Genomic DNA, 19,215 nt, shown 5'->3' with positions numbered 1-19,215 from the left:
TATAGATAATCTATGCATCAGTTCATTCTATTCGAAAACAATTTTTTTTTACTTTTTAAGTATGAAGGCATAAAGTTCAATATGTCAGTGATTGTTTTGACATGCAGTAAGGTTCGAATTCGATGACGCCACTACATCGCTGACAGCGTTTTCGTAGGCCAAAATAAATAAAAAATTACACACATTATAAATAAAAATACGTAGTCATCATACACTTATAATACCCAATTTTTTTTTATGTCAAATACTACAGAAGACAATCATTTATTGTTCCAAATTCGATATGAGTCTAATAGCCTATTGTCCTAATCACACAATTTCGAAAATTTTCCTTTCTGTGGGAACCACAAAGCTCAAAAATAGCCCTATAGTAATGAATACCGTGTGTTGCGACAAACATGTGATAGCCCTGCTGCTTCAAATCAAAATCCTGTTCCACCGTTCACATATTAGGTAACCCTCATAAGATTCCTAAGCATCAAATAACGATCAAGTAATTACCTAGCTAGTGCACATCACAGAGACAAACTATGTCACATTTGTGTCATTTGTCCATCCAATAAGGCTTACAGTTGGTTGAATTATATGAATAAGTGCTGGCGCCAGTCATAAAATTACTTGCGAAGTTAAACCTTGTGATAATATGTTAGGAACTTATGTAGCTAGGTATGATGTTAAACTAAATTGAATGTTACGTGGACATGGGGAAGGTTTGAAATGGAGAGGGAATTGAGACCGCGCCAGCGTGACCGAGTGAAATCGTATCCCGCGCTCGAGGGCGTCAGGATAGGACACTTCAGCATACCTATACTGTCATACAGCATACTATTCATACCAGTCCTTAGATAGGTATTAAATACATGTTTTCGTATGAGGGCTGTTGATAAACAAACCACAGATTAAATACAAGAAGATCATACCATCCCATACATTAAAATGCGACCGCCTAAGAACGCGCATATACTACACCACACATAGATGGCGCCACAAAAAAATGTCTTGTAGCTTTCGATTATACTTGTAGATGGCGTTTATACTTGTAACCGGGTCGTAAGAGTTTATAAGGCTTCCTAATTAGTTTTTGCATCGATGTTGCCGCTAAGATACAAGGCAGTTTCGTAGCATACTATTATGTATTCATACATTCAAGCATATAATAATGTAAGATATTATCAATAAAAATAAAAATAGTACCAAACTTGACGAGAATGAATCGAAGTCTAGTCAATACCTAATCTATAGTCCCTCTTTGACCCTTTATATCAATAACCTGTCAAAGGTCCTTATGGCAAGCGACAGAGACGATCTTTTAGCCTGAAATAGTATTTTATGCAACAGGCGTTTAACGGAGGTCAAAAAAGACGAGTGGCGTGGGGCGTGGGTAACAATTTGAGGCGAAGCCGAAAATTGTTATTAAGACGCCACGAGTATTTTTTGACTCAGTTAAACACCGTTGCATACAATACTTTTTCTAGGACCATGCACTTAGTTTTTAATAGTTTTCTTGAACAATTTTCGTGAAATTCACACTGTTTCCTGTATTTTGACGCGTCGGCCTCCCCTCTGTTCCTGCCTCACCCTGTCGCTCTCACTCCCCCGCGCCGCCGCCAGCCCCCGTCGCCCCGCGGCCTGCTATATCCCTTAAAGGCTTCCTAACAATGCTTTAAGAGCTATATCGTATGCGTAGGTGCACGGAGCGCCGGGCGGGGGCGGGCATCTTTTATGTAGGGTTTTAACGATCTATGCACGACACTGTAAATGACGAATAACAACACGGGAGTAGAAAAACACTATTACCTTTGAAGGTTGGTCTTAAAATCCATAAGCAAACGTTAACCAAGCTCTAAGCCACCATTCCCCTCGCCAAACGTTGGACCCGCTGGCCAATCATACAATATCGGCGCCCTCATTCAATTCAATTAGGCCTCAATTCTCATGGCGGCCACATCGAACGTTAATTGCTTAATTAATCGAAGCCGGGTCACCGCTTATTGAAGGTCAACAATTTTATAGCTATTGTGTAAGAATATTTTGAAGGATGATATTCGACTAGCACCGTTTTCCGTTCAAACTCAGGAGTAGTTTTTCTTGACACTACAGTGGAAGTTAAGGATTTCCGGTACATGTCATGCTTGTCTTACTTAGTTCAGACTCAACTACTGAAAATAAGATATCCCACCTGTTAGTATAGAAGTCCCAACTCAACAAGAGAATTGCAACAACCTGCCATTGTTAGTTTAAATAAGTTCTATCGAAAAATCGATATATGCGTATGATATACATGCTTACTAGCATCAAAGAGGATCATTATAGAGAGTTACTGTCAAAGTAAAATGTGTAATCACAGTGCATAGACTGCCATCTCTCGACACACAGGCTTAAAACTTTTGAACCTCAGTTTTGACAATTTGACCCATATTCATATGTGTTAAAATGTCAAATATTAATATTAGCGCCATCTAGCCTAGCGTCCCCCAAAAGTGTAACACCATCTAGGCCGCCGTACCTTTTCCTATATGGTCCTGAGGTACGTTTTTTTCTTAGACTGTAGTTACACGGAGACGGCTGTCTATACGGAGTTACATATATGTCTTGGCTAGCATGTATAGCCCGAGTTAAAATGCGTATTTCGTATATTACGCCGTGCGCCGTATCTCCGGTTGTAAATAAAATAACAAATTAGCATTTTAGTTAGGAATACATACATATAGAGGTATAGTACATACAGGCCTGTAGAACGCAGCGGCCAATGTTTTTTTGACATTACACACCTCTTCGGGAACATTACTTCTATAGATATTTATAATATCGATATTTATTTATCGATCTGTCCTCCTTATTAACATGATAGCGACAGTGATTTCCAACATTGGTGTTTACCAAAATGTTTTATTAATTCTCAGTTGCATCATCGTACTGCAAACGGTGCGTCATCCGTGACTACACTCCTACAATCAGAGACTAGTATTATGGACTAGGTGTATGACTCATTCCGGTTATCGGATCGGAAGCCGCGGGCAGCCGGCCAAGTCCGGAACCATCCGATGCGCCAACTATGACGTATTAACAGCGATATAAACAAAATTTGTCATACTTGGCTATTGTTCTTGGAAACTATGTTTCCATTAGCAAGCTTTTTATTGCCAGCCAGATTATCAGTGTTCGCCGTCTTTCGGGCTCAGCGCTGTAGCCCAAGAGCTACCCAGTTACGCTCTATAAGAAAAAATATAGGTACAAGTCAGCAAATGTCTAATATTTATGTAAACTCCATGGTTTCCATTATAACGATAAAGTGTGCAGATTTATACTGATTCTACTACTCCGACTTTATCTCGGTCGCAAAATATTGGACCAACATCCAACACTAGATTAAATTTCGTCTAGCTACCATATCATAGCATGACAGTTTTGCGAATGATCTTCCATCGTTTTATCTCACGCAAAGGAATCTGAAGGTCGCCGGGGTCGTTATCAGAGGACTAGGTCAAGGCGCCTGTTTCCGACAGCGTCACAGCGAGCTCCATGGAGGTATAATACGAGTATTCGTACGCTGACGCGAGGGTCTAGACGACCCGTCATGGACGGTAATAGTCTTGTCATGCGTGATTCAACCCGCTCAAGGTTAGTCAACAAACTAAAAACAATCTGGAATACTGATGTTTTTCAAGTGATACTAGAAAAAATCGGATATGGTAAAATTGTAAGGGTTCCTAACTTCCTAGTATCCTTGATCTACCTACACGTCTCTGTTTTCGCATGAGCTAAAATGAAATCGTAGTCCAATTGTTCTGTACCGGCCGCAATCTTCAGCAAGAGCTGGTTCGACGATTATATTTTATGTTGCTTCTGCGTTCCCATATTTTGGATCCCATACTCTGATATGATAGTGTGTTGTAAATTATTGCAAATAAAGCCAAGGTGTGGTTACCGTGGCAACGCGACGAAGCTGCAGGCCCGGTTCATGCACCCCCGACCCCGATTAAAGCTTAATTGAGTCTGGGTTGTCGGTCGCCGTACCTTATAAATCCGTTAAAGTGAGCTCGAACCACTTCATAGTATCTAAAATTAAAGCAATAGTTTCCGAGTTCGCGAGTTTCGCGTCTGAGCCCGTCTGAGCGCGGCGAGCAGACGGAGTAAAATCTTGGGTTAAAAATACGCGTCATTCATCATTAAAGTTTACGAGTACTTACTGTTTGCTATAGTCAGTAAGGCTATGAGTGTTGAGGAAAAAATGCGCTAGGTATTTCCTATCGATCGTAGTCCATACACTTCAGCGCGACAATGCACTTTGAATAACAAACTTGAGATTGACGACAAATCGCTATTGCGATAAAGTTTGTTGACAGAACGGCTTTGGGAGGGAGAAACGTTTGTTGGAAAGGTTGAATTCGCGATAAACTGTAGGTCTACTGCAACTGCGTACAGTGCGAACTAACGTTCGGCATGACACATCTCTCTCGCAGTTGTAAATTCGTAGTAGCTTTTTGGTGTGTTATCTCTTAAATACAATACTTACTTACTTCAACACTGGCTTAGTCACCCAAAACGGATCTTGGCCTTCGACACAAGAGATCGCCACTCTACCCTATCCTGAGCCACTTCACACCAGTTGGGCACACCGAGTGCGGACAGGTCTTTTAAGGCTTCCTCGCACCAGCGATATCTGGGACGCCCATTTGGACGTTTTCCATCACCCAGGTGTCCGACTAAGAGAGAATCCGAGAATCTCTTATAATAACACCAAAAAATCGAATACCTCTCTCATGTAATGAATTTCATTCCTCCATAACATCTTCGGGTTTATTTCAAAATTAAAAGGTTTTTTAATCCAGAAGGTTATTCCGTGACTGAATTCATGACTGAATGAAATTAGCTTAAAAAAATTGTCATTATTGATCGTTCTTTGATATTTTATGTAATTAATTGTTTTTTTTTTCTAACCTAGTATTATAAGAGTTACCTATATTGAAGATATAGGTATATGTATAGCTGTAATATTATTGACAAATGTATGCTTAATACTAATAAAGATGAATATGAGTAATATGATATACCTACTCGTATATGACCTAGAGGTATCTATACTGTGCAAGCGTATCGCCTGAAAAACATAATAAGACGCAATGGTACTCGTACAATACAGAGGTGTTAGTAAATATTATGACTACGATACTACTTATTGTATAATCCGTGACCAACGGCAGAGACAAATATACAAACACATAAACACAAAGACATGTGAATTGTAAAACTTATAAATATTCGATTGTTTACATAGTGCATAGGTATCGTTCACTTGTATTGTATCTTTAAATATTACTTATCAATAATTCCTATCTCCGTGGGTATAAAATAGGTAAACAACATGTGTATTGTGTATCATCGTGCAGATATTATGGAAGTCCGTAATTACTATAATTAGACTTAATCATAGTTCTCCTTCATTATGTGAAGTCACATAATTAGCAAGTGCTCCGAGCTTGCTCTGATAAAACAGATAACTCCATACCTTGAACTGCACTACAGGGGCCCATTTCTCGAAGCTACAAGTTACAATTTACAAGCGGTAGTCAATTTCTAATATGACAAGTTGGAAAGAGACTTCCGCTTGTAACTTGTAACTTTCAGTTTTGAAAATGGGCCCCTGATGTCTTGAATAATTTTCCATATTTCCCATGCTACAATTTAACGGCAATTGAAAATTATTTATTATTGATAAACCAGAACATTTAATACAGTTGGTAACATATGGATTTCTGCATTGCAAATAACTTAGTCATATCATATTACATAAGTCTATCTATACCTACTTACCTAGGTACTGACTACTATTGACGTCGCCTGTCGGTTAGGAAAATACAAACAAGTAGAAACCAAAGTTCAAACACTGACAATTTGTGCCCTTACGGTAAGATAATATGATTTAAAAGAATCAGGTGACCCACATATGGACGGTTAAAATGTTCCTGCTTATACAAATGTACACAAACACAAGAATCGTGTCCTCTCTGACATTTGTTACTTAGTTAATGAGATACTTAAATACGGACGTCCAAAAACGTTTAGAAGCACAATATGCGTAGTTTATTTAACATAAACCGATCGTTACCCGCTGCAATCAAAGGACAATGTGCACTGAGTGTGACTGGCAGACTGCTGTTTCATGATGAAGTACGAGTATATATGTATGAAAACTTACAATCTATGCAATAATTCACTGCACAAAACCCAAACGGAGCAAAATTCTGAGTTTAATGCGTATGTACAAGTGACGTTTCTGGTCTCGGACTGCCTGGAGGAGCAATCACGCTTCAACCAGGGGCGGCTCACTCTGTGATTCTATCACCGCGCTACAAGTACATGCTGGCGGCCGCGAGTTCGCGGCCTAATCAGGGGTTGCGCGCGTTCTGAACGCACGTTCGCACTTTCTATTGTTACTTTACGTTGCGAATTTTTTTAAAGTTCATATGCGTTGTCCTCGTGTGGAATGGCTAATAATGTTTACTTAAATAAATATCTTGAATAAAATAAATACCATAGGACATTTTTACACATATCTACTATTGATTAAGTCCCCCGGAAAGGTTCAATAAGGCTTGTGATGATGGAACTTAAACAAAAATATATAAATACTATATATATACCTAGACAGTACCCAAGACCTGAATATAACAGTATAACATTTTATTGAGTATTAATTTGTTTTAATCCATAGGCAACCCTATCGCCGAACGCCGCGCACGTGCGGCTCATTTCTTTGTTAGAATTTTGTAGGCATTTAAAAAGGCGGCATGTCGCGAACATCAAAGTAGTGGGCCTTCTGTACTTGTACTATTATATATTCTGTGCTTCAACTAGCGTAAATTATCAGTACAGTCAATAGATGTCGCGACGAACGAAGAGTCTAATGCTCACCAATTTTTAGCTAATTTATTACAATAGTATTAATCAGTATTCTGTTTTCAATTCCTTCTGCTTGTAATAAAAGTTGGAAACTGTTCTTATATTATTTTTTTGGCAGACGAGACACAGATGCCACCTAGTATCGATAGTGGTACTGATAATTCACGCTATTTGACGCGTGATTGACGGGTGATTGTCGCTAGATGTCACTTAACTATGCCTATACAAATAACCCGCATTTACTGATGTATGGAGTTACAACTCTTCCCTTACTTATTCCTTTATGCTTCTTGCAAACTGGATTCTTAAATGCCTAGGATTAGGTTTAAGAATACGTAATAAAACAGGCCTCGTGGAAGAATAGTTAATTGCGGACATTAAAAAACATGATTTACATGACTAATAGTATCTGTTCAATGACAAAGCACATGCAAGCTAAAACTGACAGTATTATCAATGTCACAAGGTGATCATTTGATTGAGAAGATTTTTCAAGTCGTTAGCAGAAATAGAAGATAATCGCTTGCAAATATTGGTATTATACATTAACATTAACTACATACATACATACATACAATCACGCCTGTATCCCATAAAGGGTTAGGCAGAGCACATGAAACTACTAAAGCTTCAGTGCCACTCTTGGCAAATAAGAGGTTAAAAGAAAACGAAACTGTGACATTGCAGTGACAGGTTGCCAGCCTCTCGCCTACGCCACAATTTAACCCATATCCCACAGTCGCCTTCTACGACACCCACGGGAAGAAAGGGGGTGGTGAAATTCTTAACCCGTCACCACACAGGCAACAAGGCAACAGGCAACATTAACTAATGGTTTTCATATTCAATTACGAGATAAACCTGCGTACCACGAAGGGGCGAATTTTAGCATTTGAACCAGAGCTCGATATCGGCGAAATGCTATGTTTAGAAATTGGGAATCTAGTGATATGAACCACTAGTTTTCATTTACATAAGGCCCACTTGCACCAACCACTTAACTCAGGGTTAGTGGGCTGTCAACTGTCAAAGTCCATATAAAATGATGGGTAACCATTTTCGTTGGTTCAAGTGGCCCTTAGTAGATTTAAATGGAGAAAGTATGGAACAAAACCCAAGTAATTTAGTGGTATTAAAAAATTACACAGCTTCAGTCGCATGATGAATGGCAAAGATTAGACAATGGATGTCAACAGATCTGTATTTGTGATAAGATAAATAAATTGCTAGTCAACAGTGTGAACAAAACTGTGGTACATTATACCAACTAGCTGACTGATCCAGATCTAAAGACGTAAACACAAACAATCGCGGCAGTGTGTTTAGCAAACGAAGCATCCACAGTGTTTAGAGCCTGCCAGTCTAAAACAGTCGAGATTAATGAAAATGGGTTGCGTATACACGATAATTCGCGGTTTCGCGATAGAGAATTGTGTTTCAATTAAGATTTGTATTTAAACTTTAGGCAGTCTGGCAAAAAAAGCAGATATCTAAACATTGCATCTTTGTAGCGTCATCTCATTCAAATTCATTTGCACATCATTAGTAGATATTTATTTTGGCGTATACTATCTATCCTCGTAAGTTTCGGCGTATATGTTTAAGAAAACGGGACGAGGCTAGTGAGGCTATCTATATATTTATGTAAATTGTATTCATTTGCACATCATTAGTAGATATTTGGCGTATACTATCTATCCTCGTAAGTCTCGGCGTACTTGTACAAGTACAAATCGTCACTACTTTTAAAAAATCTCGTATCCCACGCTGTTCCTCAAAGTTAAAACGCAGCAAGTCTATATGCATTCCATACATACTTACTACAATTTTTTTTTCATTGACAGACGAAGATACAAGTTTTTTTAAAAGTAGTGACGAAATTAAATTCGAGTCTTGAACACTCATAGAAATGACAGAAAGTTCCAAAATCAAAATCGGAAAGATTGGTCTGGGTCTTACGAGGCCGTGAAAGGCCGGTGACAATGGATATGTATATTCGTCGCAAGACGTGATCCTGGTACAGTCTGACCAAAAAGAGTAGAAATTAAAAAGTGGCAACATCGTAGTGTCGTCCCGTTTTCTCACACATATTGATTTGAAAGGGATGACACTACACTGTGTGTGTTTTTAATTTCTACCTACTCTTCTTGGTCAGACTGTAATCAAGGTCTGGAAATCACCATTCGAACTCAATGATAAAACAATGTACATCTCATCTCATAGACTTTTGAACGATTGTGAAAAGAAAAGAAAAATCGCCAATAAAAACCATGTCCATTCATTTATTAAATACAAGCTTTTGCCCGCAGCTTCGCTTGCGTTAGAAAGAGACAAAAAGTATCCTATATCATTTTCAATTCCTGCAACTATCTCCACTTAAAAATGCACGTCAATTCGTCTCTCCGTTTAGCCGTGAAAAACGGACAAACAAACACACTTTCCCATTTATAATATAAGTATGGAATGGATATGTATGGATTATAATTTTTGTTGTGGTGACGTGAAACACTAGCACGTTTACCAATAACGACAGCATGTTAATGCGGTTGGTGGTTGCAGTATGTCACAGTACTCACAGTGTGTCAATAATGTCAGCGCAGCCTACTTACGAAGGAACTAAATGGCACCTAAGTGCGACTCCGCTATTCGATGTGGCTGGCTTATTGATGTTCTGTCTTCTGTAGTTTACGCGTTCCATTAAATGCTCTGGGAATACATTCTGGCATAGCATAGCATAACTATAAATAGACCGACTGCAAAGAAATAGCAACTTGTATGGGAACTGCACGCATATGTTCCTAAACAAGTACAGTTGGGATGCAGTCGGTCTGTAGGTATTGGTCATTAAGGCTCATTTAAACAATGCTCGAAGAAGCATGAGATATTAGAAACATTGCGGACTTCTAAGGTCACAGATAGGGAATTAGGGATCCGTTTGTTTGACATAATGATTGAAAGTCATAATGATTGCCAGATTATCATTACCCTACTGAGTATTAAAGGTTGAACACGCCAAAACTGAGGCATATAAATTCATTTGCTGCTTCGTTATAATAAAAGGTATAGAATTTTTTTTGATGCCAAATAAATCGTAAAAAAGTATAGTTTTTAAATATATCAGTTACTTTTGTGAAAGATTTATATATGTAGCGATATCGAACAGGCAACTGAAACAACGTGAACTTATTTTGCACGAAAACACAAAAAATCCAAAACTCAGCTACAGGGATGTGGGTAAAAGATTAAAATTTCCACAATCCACTGTTTGTTGCGTATTTAAAAGGTTTCGGGAACGCCTAACTTTAGAACGAAAGCCAGGAATTGGTGGGTTGCAGGGTATAAAGGATAAAAAAACCGGCCAAGAGCGTGTCGGGCCACGCTCAGTGTAGGGTTCCGTAGTTTTCCGTATTTTTCTCAAAAACTACTGAACCTATCAAGTTCAAAACAATTTTCCTTGAAAGTTTTTATAATGTTCTACTATTGTGATTTTTTTCATATTTTTTGAACATAGGGTTCAAAAGTTAGAGGGGGGGGGGACGCACTTTTTTTTCCTTTAGAAGCGATTATTTCCAAAACTATTAATATTATCAAAAAACGATCTTAGTAAACCCTTCTTCATTTTTAAATACCTATCCAACAATATATCACATGTTGGGGTAGGAATGAAAAAAAATATCAGCCCCCACTTTACATGTAGGGGGGGTACCCTAATAAAACATTTTTTTCCATTTTTTATTTTTGCACTTTGTTGGCGTGATTGATATACATATTGGTACCAAATTTCAGCTTTCTAGTGCTTACGGTTACTGAGATTATCCGCGGACGGACGGACGGACGGACGGACGGACGGACGGACGGACAGACAGACATGGCGAAACTATAAGGGTTCCTAGTTGACTACAGAACCCTAAAAAGAAGGAACGCATCTTAAGGATATTTTCTTCAAATTGTATGATGTTACCTCGTGACGTGGCTAAAAAGTAAAGATGTCCCAATCGTATGTTCAAAAGGTGAAACGTAGAGCAGGGCTAAGAAGTTTTAAAGCACAAAACGGCACCAGATCGGAATATAAGACAGAAATCAGCAGCAGAAACTCGATTGAGAAACTATACGAAAATTTATTAACAAAATTTGACTGCGTTCTGATGGATGGTGAAACTTACATAAAATCCGATTTCTAAGAAATCCCTGGCCAAGAGTTTTATACTAGCAAAAGTAGCACAGAGGCTCCCAAAGACTGTCAAATAAAAAAAGATCTAAGTTTCCAAAAAAAATATACTACTTTGGCAGGCAATTAGCAGTTGCGGGAAAAGAAGCAGCTCTTTTGTCACTACCGGAACAATAAAGGGCAGCATCTATCAAAAAGAGTCCACTCCTGGCCTTTATTTTGGCCAGACCTTGCCAGGTGTTACTACGCGAAACCTGTCATGGGGTGGTACAAAACAAATGGTGTAGCCGTGGTACCGAAATATAGCTATCCACTAAATTGCCTAGAACTCCGGCCTATCGAGGAATATTGGAGTATAATGAAAGGGTTTCTTAAAAAGAGAGGCGGGGAGGTTAATTCCGCGGAGGAGCGGCGAAAACTGTGGACCTGGCGACAAAGAGGTATCCTGACGTGATGGTGCAAACTCTTATGAGTCGTGTTCGAAGAAAAGTACGATCGAGGGCTTATTCGTCGAGAAACCTTGACTAATTATGGTTTGCATTTAAAATACATTAAATTTGCTCATATTTAAATCAAACATCTTTTATTTATTTATTATATTTTTTTTATAATAAACATTTAAGTGTGCCCCATTTTTGGCGTGTTCAACCTTTATATTCTTTGATCATTACTCATAAATGTTAAACGGTTAACTTTTCAGAGTTTTTATTAAGGTCATCTGTAGATAGGTTAGGTTAGCTTAGGATAATCCTGAAAAGTTACGCGTTTCTGAGAAAAATCAAATGATGACTAGTAACTAAAATGTGGACAAACGATACATTATAACTTATGACTTAAGACTTTATGGGAACCAATAGAGACCACATCCAATTTTCACACTCAATATTCAATTTTCAAAAGCCGCAAGCGAGATCTCGTGCCATATAAACCAGCCCTTAGTATATGATAAGAGTTAGATGAACTGCTTGTATAAATATAATTTTCATCACATTTGCTGTTTAAAGGTATCATTGCGTCTACGTGTACTGAAGCATAATGTACTATTTTATTCCCAAGGGAATAATGGATTTAGTTTTAAAAATTAATACAATCCGTACAATACTTCAGGCAAAGGATGTTTCAATCTGCCAAGGATTTTTATTGCCTCACCAAAATTTTACTATTAAGCTATAAAATATATTATACCGTATATAAAATGCATTTTATTTATGTTTTACAATTATTTCAGTGTGTTTTGCATTTGTTTCGTAATATTTAACTTAGATTAATTGTTATAATTTACAATCTGACAATATGCTCTCTACTCGCGCTTGACCGCGGGCGTACGCGAGGCACCCACCGTTGCCTAGCAACGGAGAGTACAACAGACCAAAATATTTAAAGGAATGGAAAATGACCTACAATTTTAGTTAAATTTTATGATTTATATGCTTTTTTGAACGTTGCATTTAATGTATATGCAGTATTTTCGTGTTTGTTTTCGTTCAAAAAGTGTTTGTTATCAAAAACAATGGATTTAATATGAATAATCTGATGTAGATCAAGATACACTACTGGTCGCAACGCCACCGGTTGAAGGTTTTGCCTTATGACTGTTTTCTCTGTATTTTTCTCTCAAATGTGATGAAAAACATTGTGTGTAACTCGGGGAGTATGAATATTACTAACTCGAGTCTTTAAATCGCTCCGGCAAGCCGTCGCGATTTAACTTACTCTCGTTAGTAATATTCAACTTCCTCCCCTTGTTGCACAATGTACTATTGCCTTTGGCGACGTTCAAGTTTTTCATTACGATGGCAGAGGGTGCGATGACCTGCTATCGATATAAACTGGGTTAAAGGTACGCTATGTATAGCTGCAAAAAAACGGGTCACGCTATTTTCACTTTCTTTGGCAAATAAAACAGATGTACTATTCAAGTACGGATGAAGATATTCAACTGAAGCAAAATATTGTATTTACAAAGCAATTTTACTGGGAATATTGGAGTTGGTTGAGGGACGGTTGAGGTTGACTCTTCGTGTACCCAACTACGTATAAACAATGAAAAAAACCTCAATTTCTACAATTTTCTCGGTCTCGTGTCACATAAAACGGTCCTAGCAAAAATACAATGTTATAAATAAACCGATTTCAACGTTGTTTTGATCGCAATGTCACCTTCAACGAGATCATTGCCATGTAGAAGTAATAAATATTACGAATTCCTGGACGGCACAATATGACCAGATGACTGATAACTTTAACTTAGGTAAGTACTTACTCAGTGGCGGGGCGTGGATACAACACGATTCCCTACGGGTTCCCTAATATTCTCCAGTATCTGTAGAAGTCCATACAAAACAGATCCAGAAAACCCCTCCGGCTTTATCAACGAAAATTTTACGCCACTGGTACTTAGTCAAACATATGAACCGAAAGCAAAAGATTGAAACCATACGTTTATTTACAAATTATAAACTTTAGAGATTAGAGAGAAAGTGAAAACTGATTAAGGGAAATGTATACTGAACCTTCATGAACTTCAGCTGCCGCTCCGTTTAGAAGTGGAGAATGAAATATTTACAAACCTAATAGTTTATGGAGTTAGAGTTCTCTTCCTGATTCAATATATCAAATAATAGAAGATAGATATTGCGATTTAAAAAATCTACAGCTATGTAGTGTAGGTGTGAGACATGTTTTCAGGGAAAACCTGCCATAGAATTTATTAAAAATGTATTCAAATTGTATCGTAACCAACTTCAATAATCCCTGTGAAGTGTGGCCATGTTAAGGTTATAAAATAATAGCCCATAGTACAGGTATAACGAGTATGTTTTGTTTTTTATAACATTGATTTATTTACTGTTGTTCTCGTTTTGAGGGCAGCCTATCATAAACTGTGCCATTACCCTGGTGCCCTTTAATACCGGGAAAGGTGAACTGGCTGATAATGCAGGCAAGCGTGTTATTCTGCGTTTCGACGCTATATAGCATAAGTAATATTTTTAGCATTAGAAATAAGGCAACGTTACGTGTGTCGCTTAACTTCAAACCTGGGTAAATCCATTCTGCTTTAAGGTTGAATATATACAAAATATAATATGATCTGAAAGATAATCCACCTTATAGCAGAATGGATTTACCCAGTTTTGAAGTTAAACGACACACGTGTGTTTTTATTCTAAAACGCTTTAGAAAAATACTTACTATAGGCACCCCTTTTGAAATCAAAATAATGTTTTTTTGTTGTAGGCAACTTATTTTTATCGAAATACAAATCGCTTACATTCTTCATATTGCAAAACAATCTTATAATAACCACAGGACCACGAATCTCACTGTACGCTTGACGCTGAGACGCTGACGCCCGCCGCCATATTAGGAATAGCCTCTGTGGGCCTGCCACAGGCATGAACGCCGAAGCAATTTGGGGATTCTTTTTTAAATTATAAATGGGCTTACTCTTGGCCACAGACTAGCCAAAGGCAAAGACGTGGCCTTATACGATGGAGTGAGCCCAGAAGATGCCTGTTCACCCTTGAAGGTTGCCGGGTTATATGAGCTCGGAAATATAGCCGCCGGCAAGGAATTCCACTCCTTGGCAGTGCGGCGCATGAGCAAAGAAGCAGCAAAGAGCGTTTTCTGTGATTCTTTAATTTAATTACCTCCTAATTAGACTAACAGAATGAACTTATGCATAAAACATTTTGGTAAGGTATATTTCTGAGATGAAGAGGGACTGACCTCATCGAAGTTATCGACCATGAAGCATATGTGGGGGTAGGTGATCTCCTCGCCTTCGCCTTTCGTGTCCATCTTGCGGCGGCTGGGCGACGCGTATACCTGCGTGGAAATTAATAAATATTATGAGACCATCTTGATAAACACTTGATTATACAGAAAACATAGATAAATCACGAACAAACATAGGCACCACACTAAAATGTAAATGTTTTAAGTGATGAATAACACACAGTTCTGCAGTTGAGGTAGTTAGGCGCTCAAATGCAGTGAAATACTTAAGTAAATACGATATACTCAAGTAAATACAATAGCTAGCTCACGCGCTACAGCATGTTTTACCATTCGACCCCAAGGTTAATCTTGCTCCGGTCTCCCCTCTATTTATATTTAGAAATCAAATAAATGTCTGGCTGTGGACGGGACGCAAGCGGCGATCGAGATCGAGCAATTGGTTAACATCGGCGGCAATGTACCAGCACGTAATTGTTGAGCCCTTTAGGATCCCAGCTGAACTGGCGCTATGCTAGCGCCCATTCCGCGGCAATGCCGACAACATTTATAGCGTCGATCCCGCGTGAGGGCACATGTACTGAGCGGCCAAAGGGCCTGGGTGCGTCTCGCGTCATGAGGCCTGAAATAGACCAGACGAGTGCATCCATCCCGCCCCACTCGCGATGGAAATAGTCCTAGACTTGTAACAGCGACCACAGTACGGAAGGTCCACAGATGGATTGCGTGACGTACTGACATTGAATGTCTACAAGAGAACAAAACTAAAGGGTATACCTAATAAACTATAGCTTTTTAGTGTACCTACCAAAAATAAATAAATATTATAGGATATTCGTTCACAGAATTCCTAATTCCTATATCTATGGTACCTACCTACACTCGGTTGTGTATGCCACGATTTTTCACCTAACTAAAAATAAATTCAATTGTTCCATAAGATTTATTGTTGTGAGTGAGCCTTTAACAATCCGCATTATTATCGAAATTCGATCCATAGCAACGGAATTCTTATCACATACAACAATGTTATTGTTCACAGGACTTCCTTCACCGAGACTATCCAATATCCATTCTTCCTTCTCTTATCAGCCCTTATCTAATCGCTGAACCACAGAACTTAATCTATATAGAAGAAACAAATTCATATATTTGTATAGGGGCCGAGCGTGTCAAATTTTGTACTGAAGTTGATTCTTGCCTGTAATTTTAAATATGTCTCAGGCTCTTGATTGTTCATAATTTTTGTGTTGTTGCAATTGAATATCACGTAACGAGGCATTTTTTATGTTTTGGTTGACTTCAACTTACAAAAATTGACGCCCGAAAGCTGCAAGCTGCGAGTAAAGACGGACAACTCAGTGAATTTCACTGAGTTCATTTGACACGCTAAGTAGATACGTTTGCTTGATCTATGGTATATATGACATCTGTGCGCTGAACCAATATCTTATATTCTCATAGATCCGTCACTGTCATTGCGAGTAGATAATTTAGGAATTGAGAAGAAGAGCCAAACGATAACGTTAAGGTGTTATTTAAGTTATTTTTGGTATTTGGAAATTAGACATTCTTCAATCTACTTACAACTAAGTTCTTCACACGGCCTTTACACGTATAGGTTCTTACAATAAGACATTATATGTACCTATATATTTACTATAAATCGATTTTTTGAACCCCTACTTCACAAAAAAAATAAGTTGAGTCCCCTTCCCTAGCAATACTTAATTTAACAAACCCCTATACCCTATAATTGTTAAATATCGTAGCACATGACATGATTCCGATACGTCATACTACCTCGCCTATGATTATGTGCATTATAGTTAGTATTATAAACTGCATTTCTAAGACGTAGACCGTATACCTACCATCATTGGAGCTTAGTAAAATTGTTCTGTCTATAATAGACTGTTGATACGTAATTTAGCGACCTATGTAAGTGTACTAACGGCGAACCCCGCAACTATAATCCTTGTACCTTTTGAATAAGGCTAGGAATTGACGCATTCTTACCGAATTACAGTTAATATTTTATTAAGCTCGTACGTGATACGTTTCCTGCGTGCGTGGTCGGAGACGGACAATACAAATAGCATTCTTAAATAATGTAACTATGCGGCGAGCGAAATAAGCCGGTCATAGTAAATAATGCATCGTAATACCATTCGTACCCAAAGACTATAACACCGAAAAAGACACCCACTACAGTAATATGAATCGAAAGAAAGCTCAAATATACGTAATTGCATAAATAACACACACATTAAGAAGTTGGCATTCCATTAGACAAGGGACCTTAATCCGTTATGTTTAATTTGCCTTTTTATCAGATCTTTTATTGTAGTTTCAGGTGAGTACACTGGGAACGTTATTCATTTAAAGCATAAATAACTAAATAAGTATAACGTGGTATACCTACTTTGATTGAAGTCAGATATCTCAATTCCTGTAATATGTTGAACACTATGACCATTTACCAATTGCCACCTCTAGTCGACAAAATAATATCATATATACAAGGTGCTGGCGAGGAACCCATATAACTTTAACGGCATATTCTTGGTCACATTTTAAGACTAAAATGTCATATAAACTTTTCTAGATTTCGTCTAGTTTCAGAGTTATTGCCAATTTAAAAAAAAACATTTCCGTATTGTTACTCAGCAGAAAAGGTTTCTTAACGGCGCTGATGCGCAATTGTGGAGCATAGTCTCACAGTAGTCATTGATAGATGTCAAAATGTGACAAGAAAAACTTCCAAATAATTTGGTTTTTAGAAAAATAAATGAAGGAACTCATTTTAATTGCCAACTTTATGGATAAAAATATTTTTTATGTGAAAACACGTCCTAAAAAGTTTTTTTTTGCGAAAAATTTTAAAATTCATATAACATTTTTTCTTTCTTTTGGCCTCAGAAACGCGTGGTTCAAGTTATATGGGTTCCTCGCGAGCACCTTGTATATAATCACACTCACGTCATCATGGGAATTTCGGTAAACAGAACTATAAAATCCAATTTGAGCTAACGAGTTCAATAACATTTGCCTATCTACTCTTTATTGCTTAGTGGCTAAGCACTAAAATTACAAGACCCCAATGACCATCACGAGATATCCTAATTGTTTTGAAAATTTAAAATACATAGGTGTGTGCAGTTTTAACAATTATGTCACCGAGCGACCATACGAGGGTGACTTCAAGTATGGAAATAGAATCGCGCGCGAGAACGCATGTTGTGCTAGACCGCTAAACAAGATTTTGGTGCTATAATGTGGTGCACTTTTGCCTGTGACACTTCAGAATGTGTATGTGGTCTTCTCTTTATTAATTTATACGTAGATACATTACTTTTTGTGTCATCAGATACTATCCGTATCAAGTAATCCTTTCAATAAATTCAATAACATATTAAGTATTAATAAAAAAACCACTTTGTCGTCGAACTGCTACTCATAAATTCGCAAATATCGTGATAAGGCCGTAACTTCATGAAAGTGGCCATTTATGCCTATTGCAGTTGCAATTTCATATTGATTTCAGATAGTTTCACATTCAGTCGCATACATTATTTTTTTTAAAATATTTATTGCACAAAATACAAATAAATGTTGCTATCGTCTGAATGTGACCTCAAGTTACTTATGTGTTAGTTTTTGTATGGCGCATTTACATACATATTTCAAACAATATGTAGCTAACTAAACTTATAAATCCACTTTCAGGGTCCCTGTTACTTGGTTGTGTGTAGGTATGATATTATATACTAAAAAGAAATGTACACTGTACAGTCAACCAATTTAAATCCTAGGCCACTGTAGAACCATTTCACAGTTAACATCATAGTAACTTCTATAGCAAAAAAAACACGGTGTCAATAAGACAGGGTTCTGACTGACCTAGCATTAACATTTTTGACCTTACATGTGTACCTATAGTCGATAATTTGATTAATTTGCTACTAAATAACCACGTCAATTAATCTTATGCGACAGTGCCTAATTGCCTATTGACTGGTGAATCTGACCCCTTAGCACAACTTGCCTTGTCGCGCGCGAGTCCATACATCAAGCGCATGTATGGACTCGCACGCGACAAGGCAAGTTGTGCTAGAGGGGCTGGTGATGGTGTATTCAGTATTCAGTAGTTATTGAAACAAAGTTTTGTGACCTAGGCTTCAAATTGGTTGACTGTACCTATTACATACTTAAAAATTTAAAACCGCATAGTAAAGTTATAGGTTAAAATATTGTCCGAAAAAAATTAGAACTCGCAAAGAACCAAAGGGCTATAGGATTAATCTTGACCTTTTTTCATGAATAGCAGAGCAGGTAGGGCGGAAGGGTCGGTCGCCCCTCGCCCTCATTACGCAAGTCCGGAATTTGTCACCAAATGGATCATA

The 19,215-nt window shown here is 37.9% G+C and overlaps 2 protein-coding genes across 2 annotated transcripts in view; one reads left to right on the top strand and one right to left on the bottom strand.

Annotated features, from left to right (window-relative positions):
* LOC125228572 (uncharacterized protein KIAA0930 homolog) overlaps positions 1 to 19,215 on the bottom strand; it is an 83,394-nt gene that overhangs the window by 23,429 nt on the left and 40,750 nt on the right. The window contains exon 3 of the mRNA XM_048133189.1: positions 14,801 to 14,899. Within this exon, the coding sequence (XP_047989146.1) occupies positions 14,801 to 14,899 (99 nt within the window). The remainder of the gene's footprint in view (positions 1 to 14,800; positions 14,900 to 19,215) is intronic.
* LOC125228570 (phosphatidylcholine:ceramide cholinephosphotransferase 2-like) overlaps positions 1 to 19,215 on the top strand; it is a 168,946-nt gene that overhangs the window by 123,596 nt on the left and 26,135 nt on the right. The gene's annotated exons all lie outside the window — the stretch shown is intronic.

Source organism: Leguminivora glycinivorella, chromosome 8 (genome assembly GCF_023078275.1).
Source record: "Leguminivora glycinivorella isolate SPB_JAAS2020 chromosome 8, LegGlyc_1.1, whole genome shotgun sequence".
Taxonomy (NCBI): domain Eukaryota; kingdom Metazoa; phylum Arthropoda; class Insecta; order Lepidoptera; family Tortricidae; genus Leguminivora; species Leguminivora glycinivorella.
Note: the sequence above shows the minus strand (reverse complement) of the source record. Positions and strands in the feature narration are given on the sequence as shown.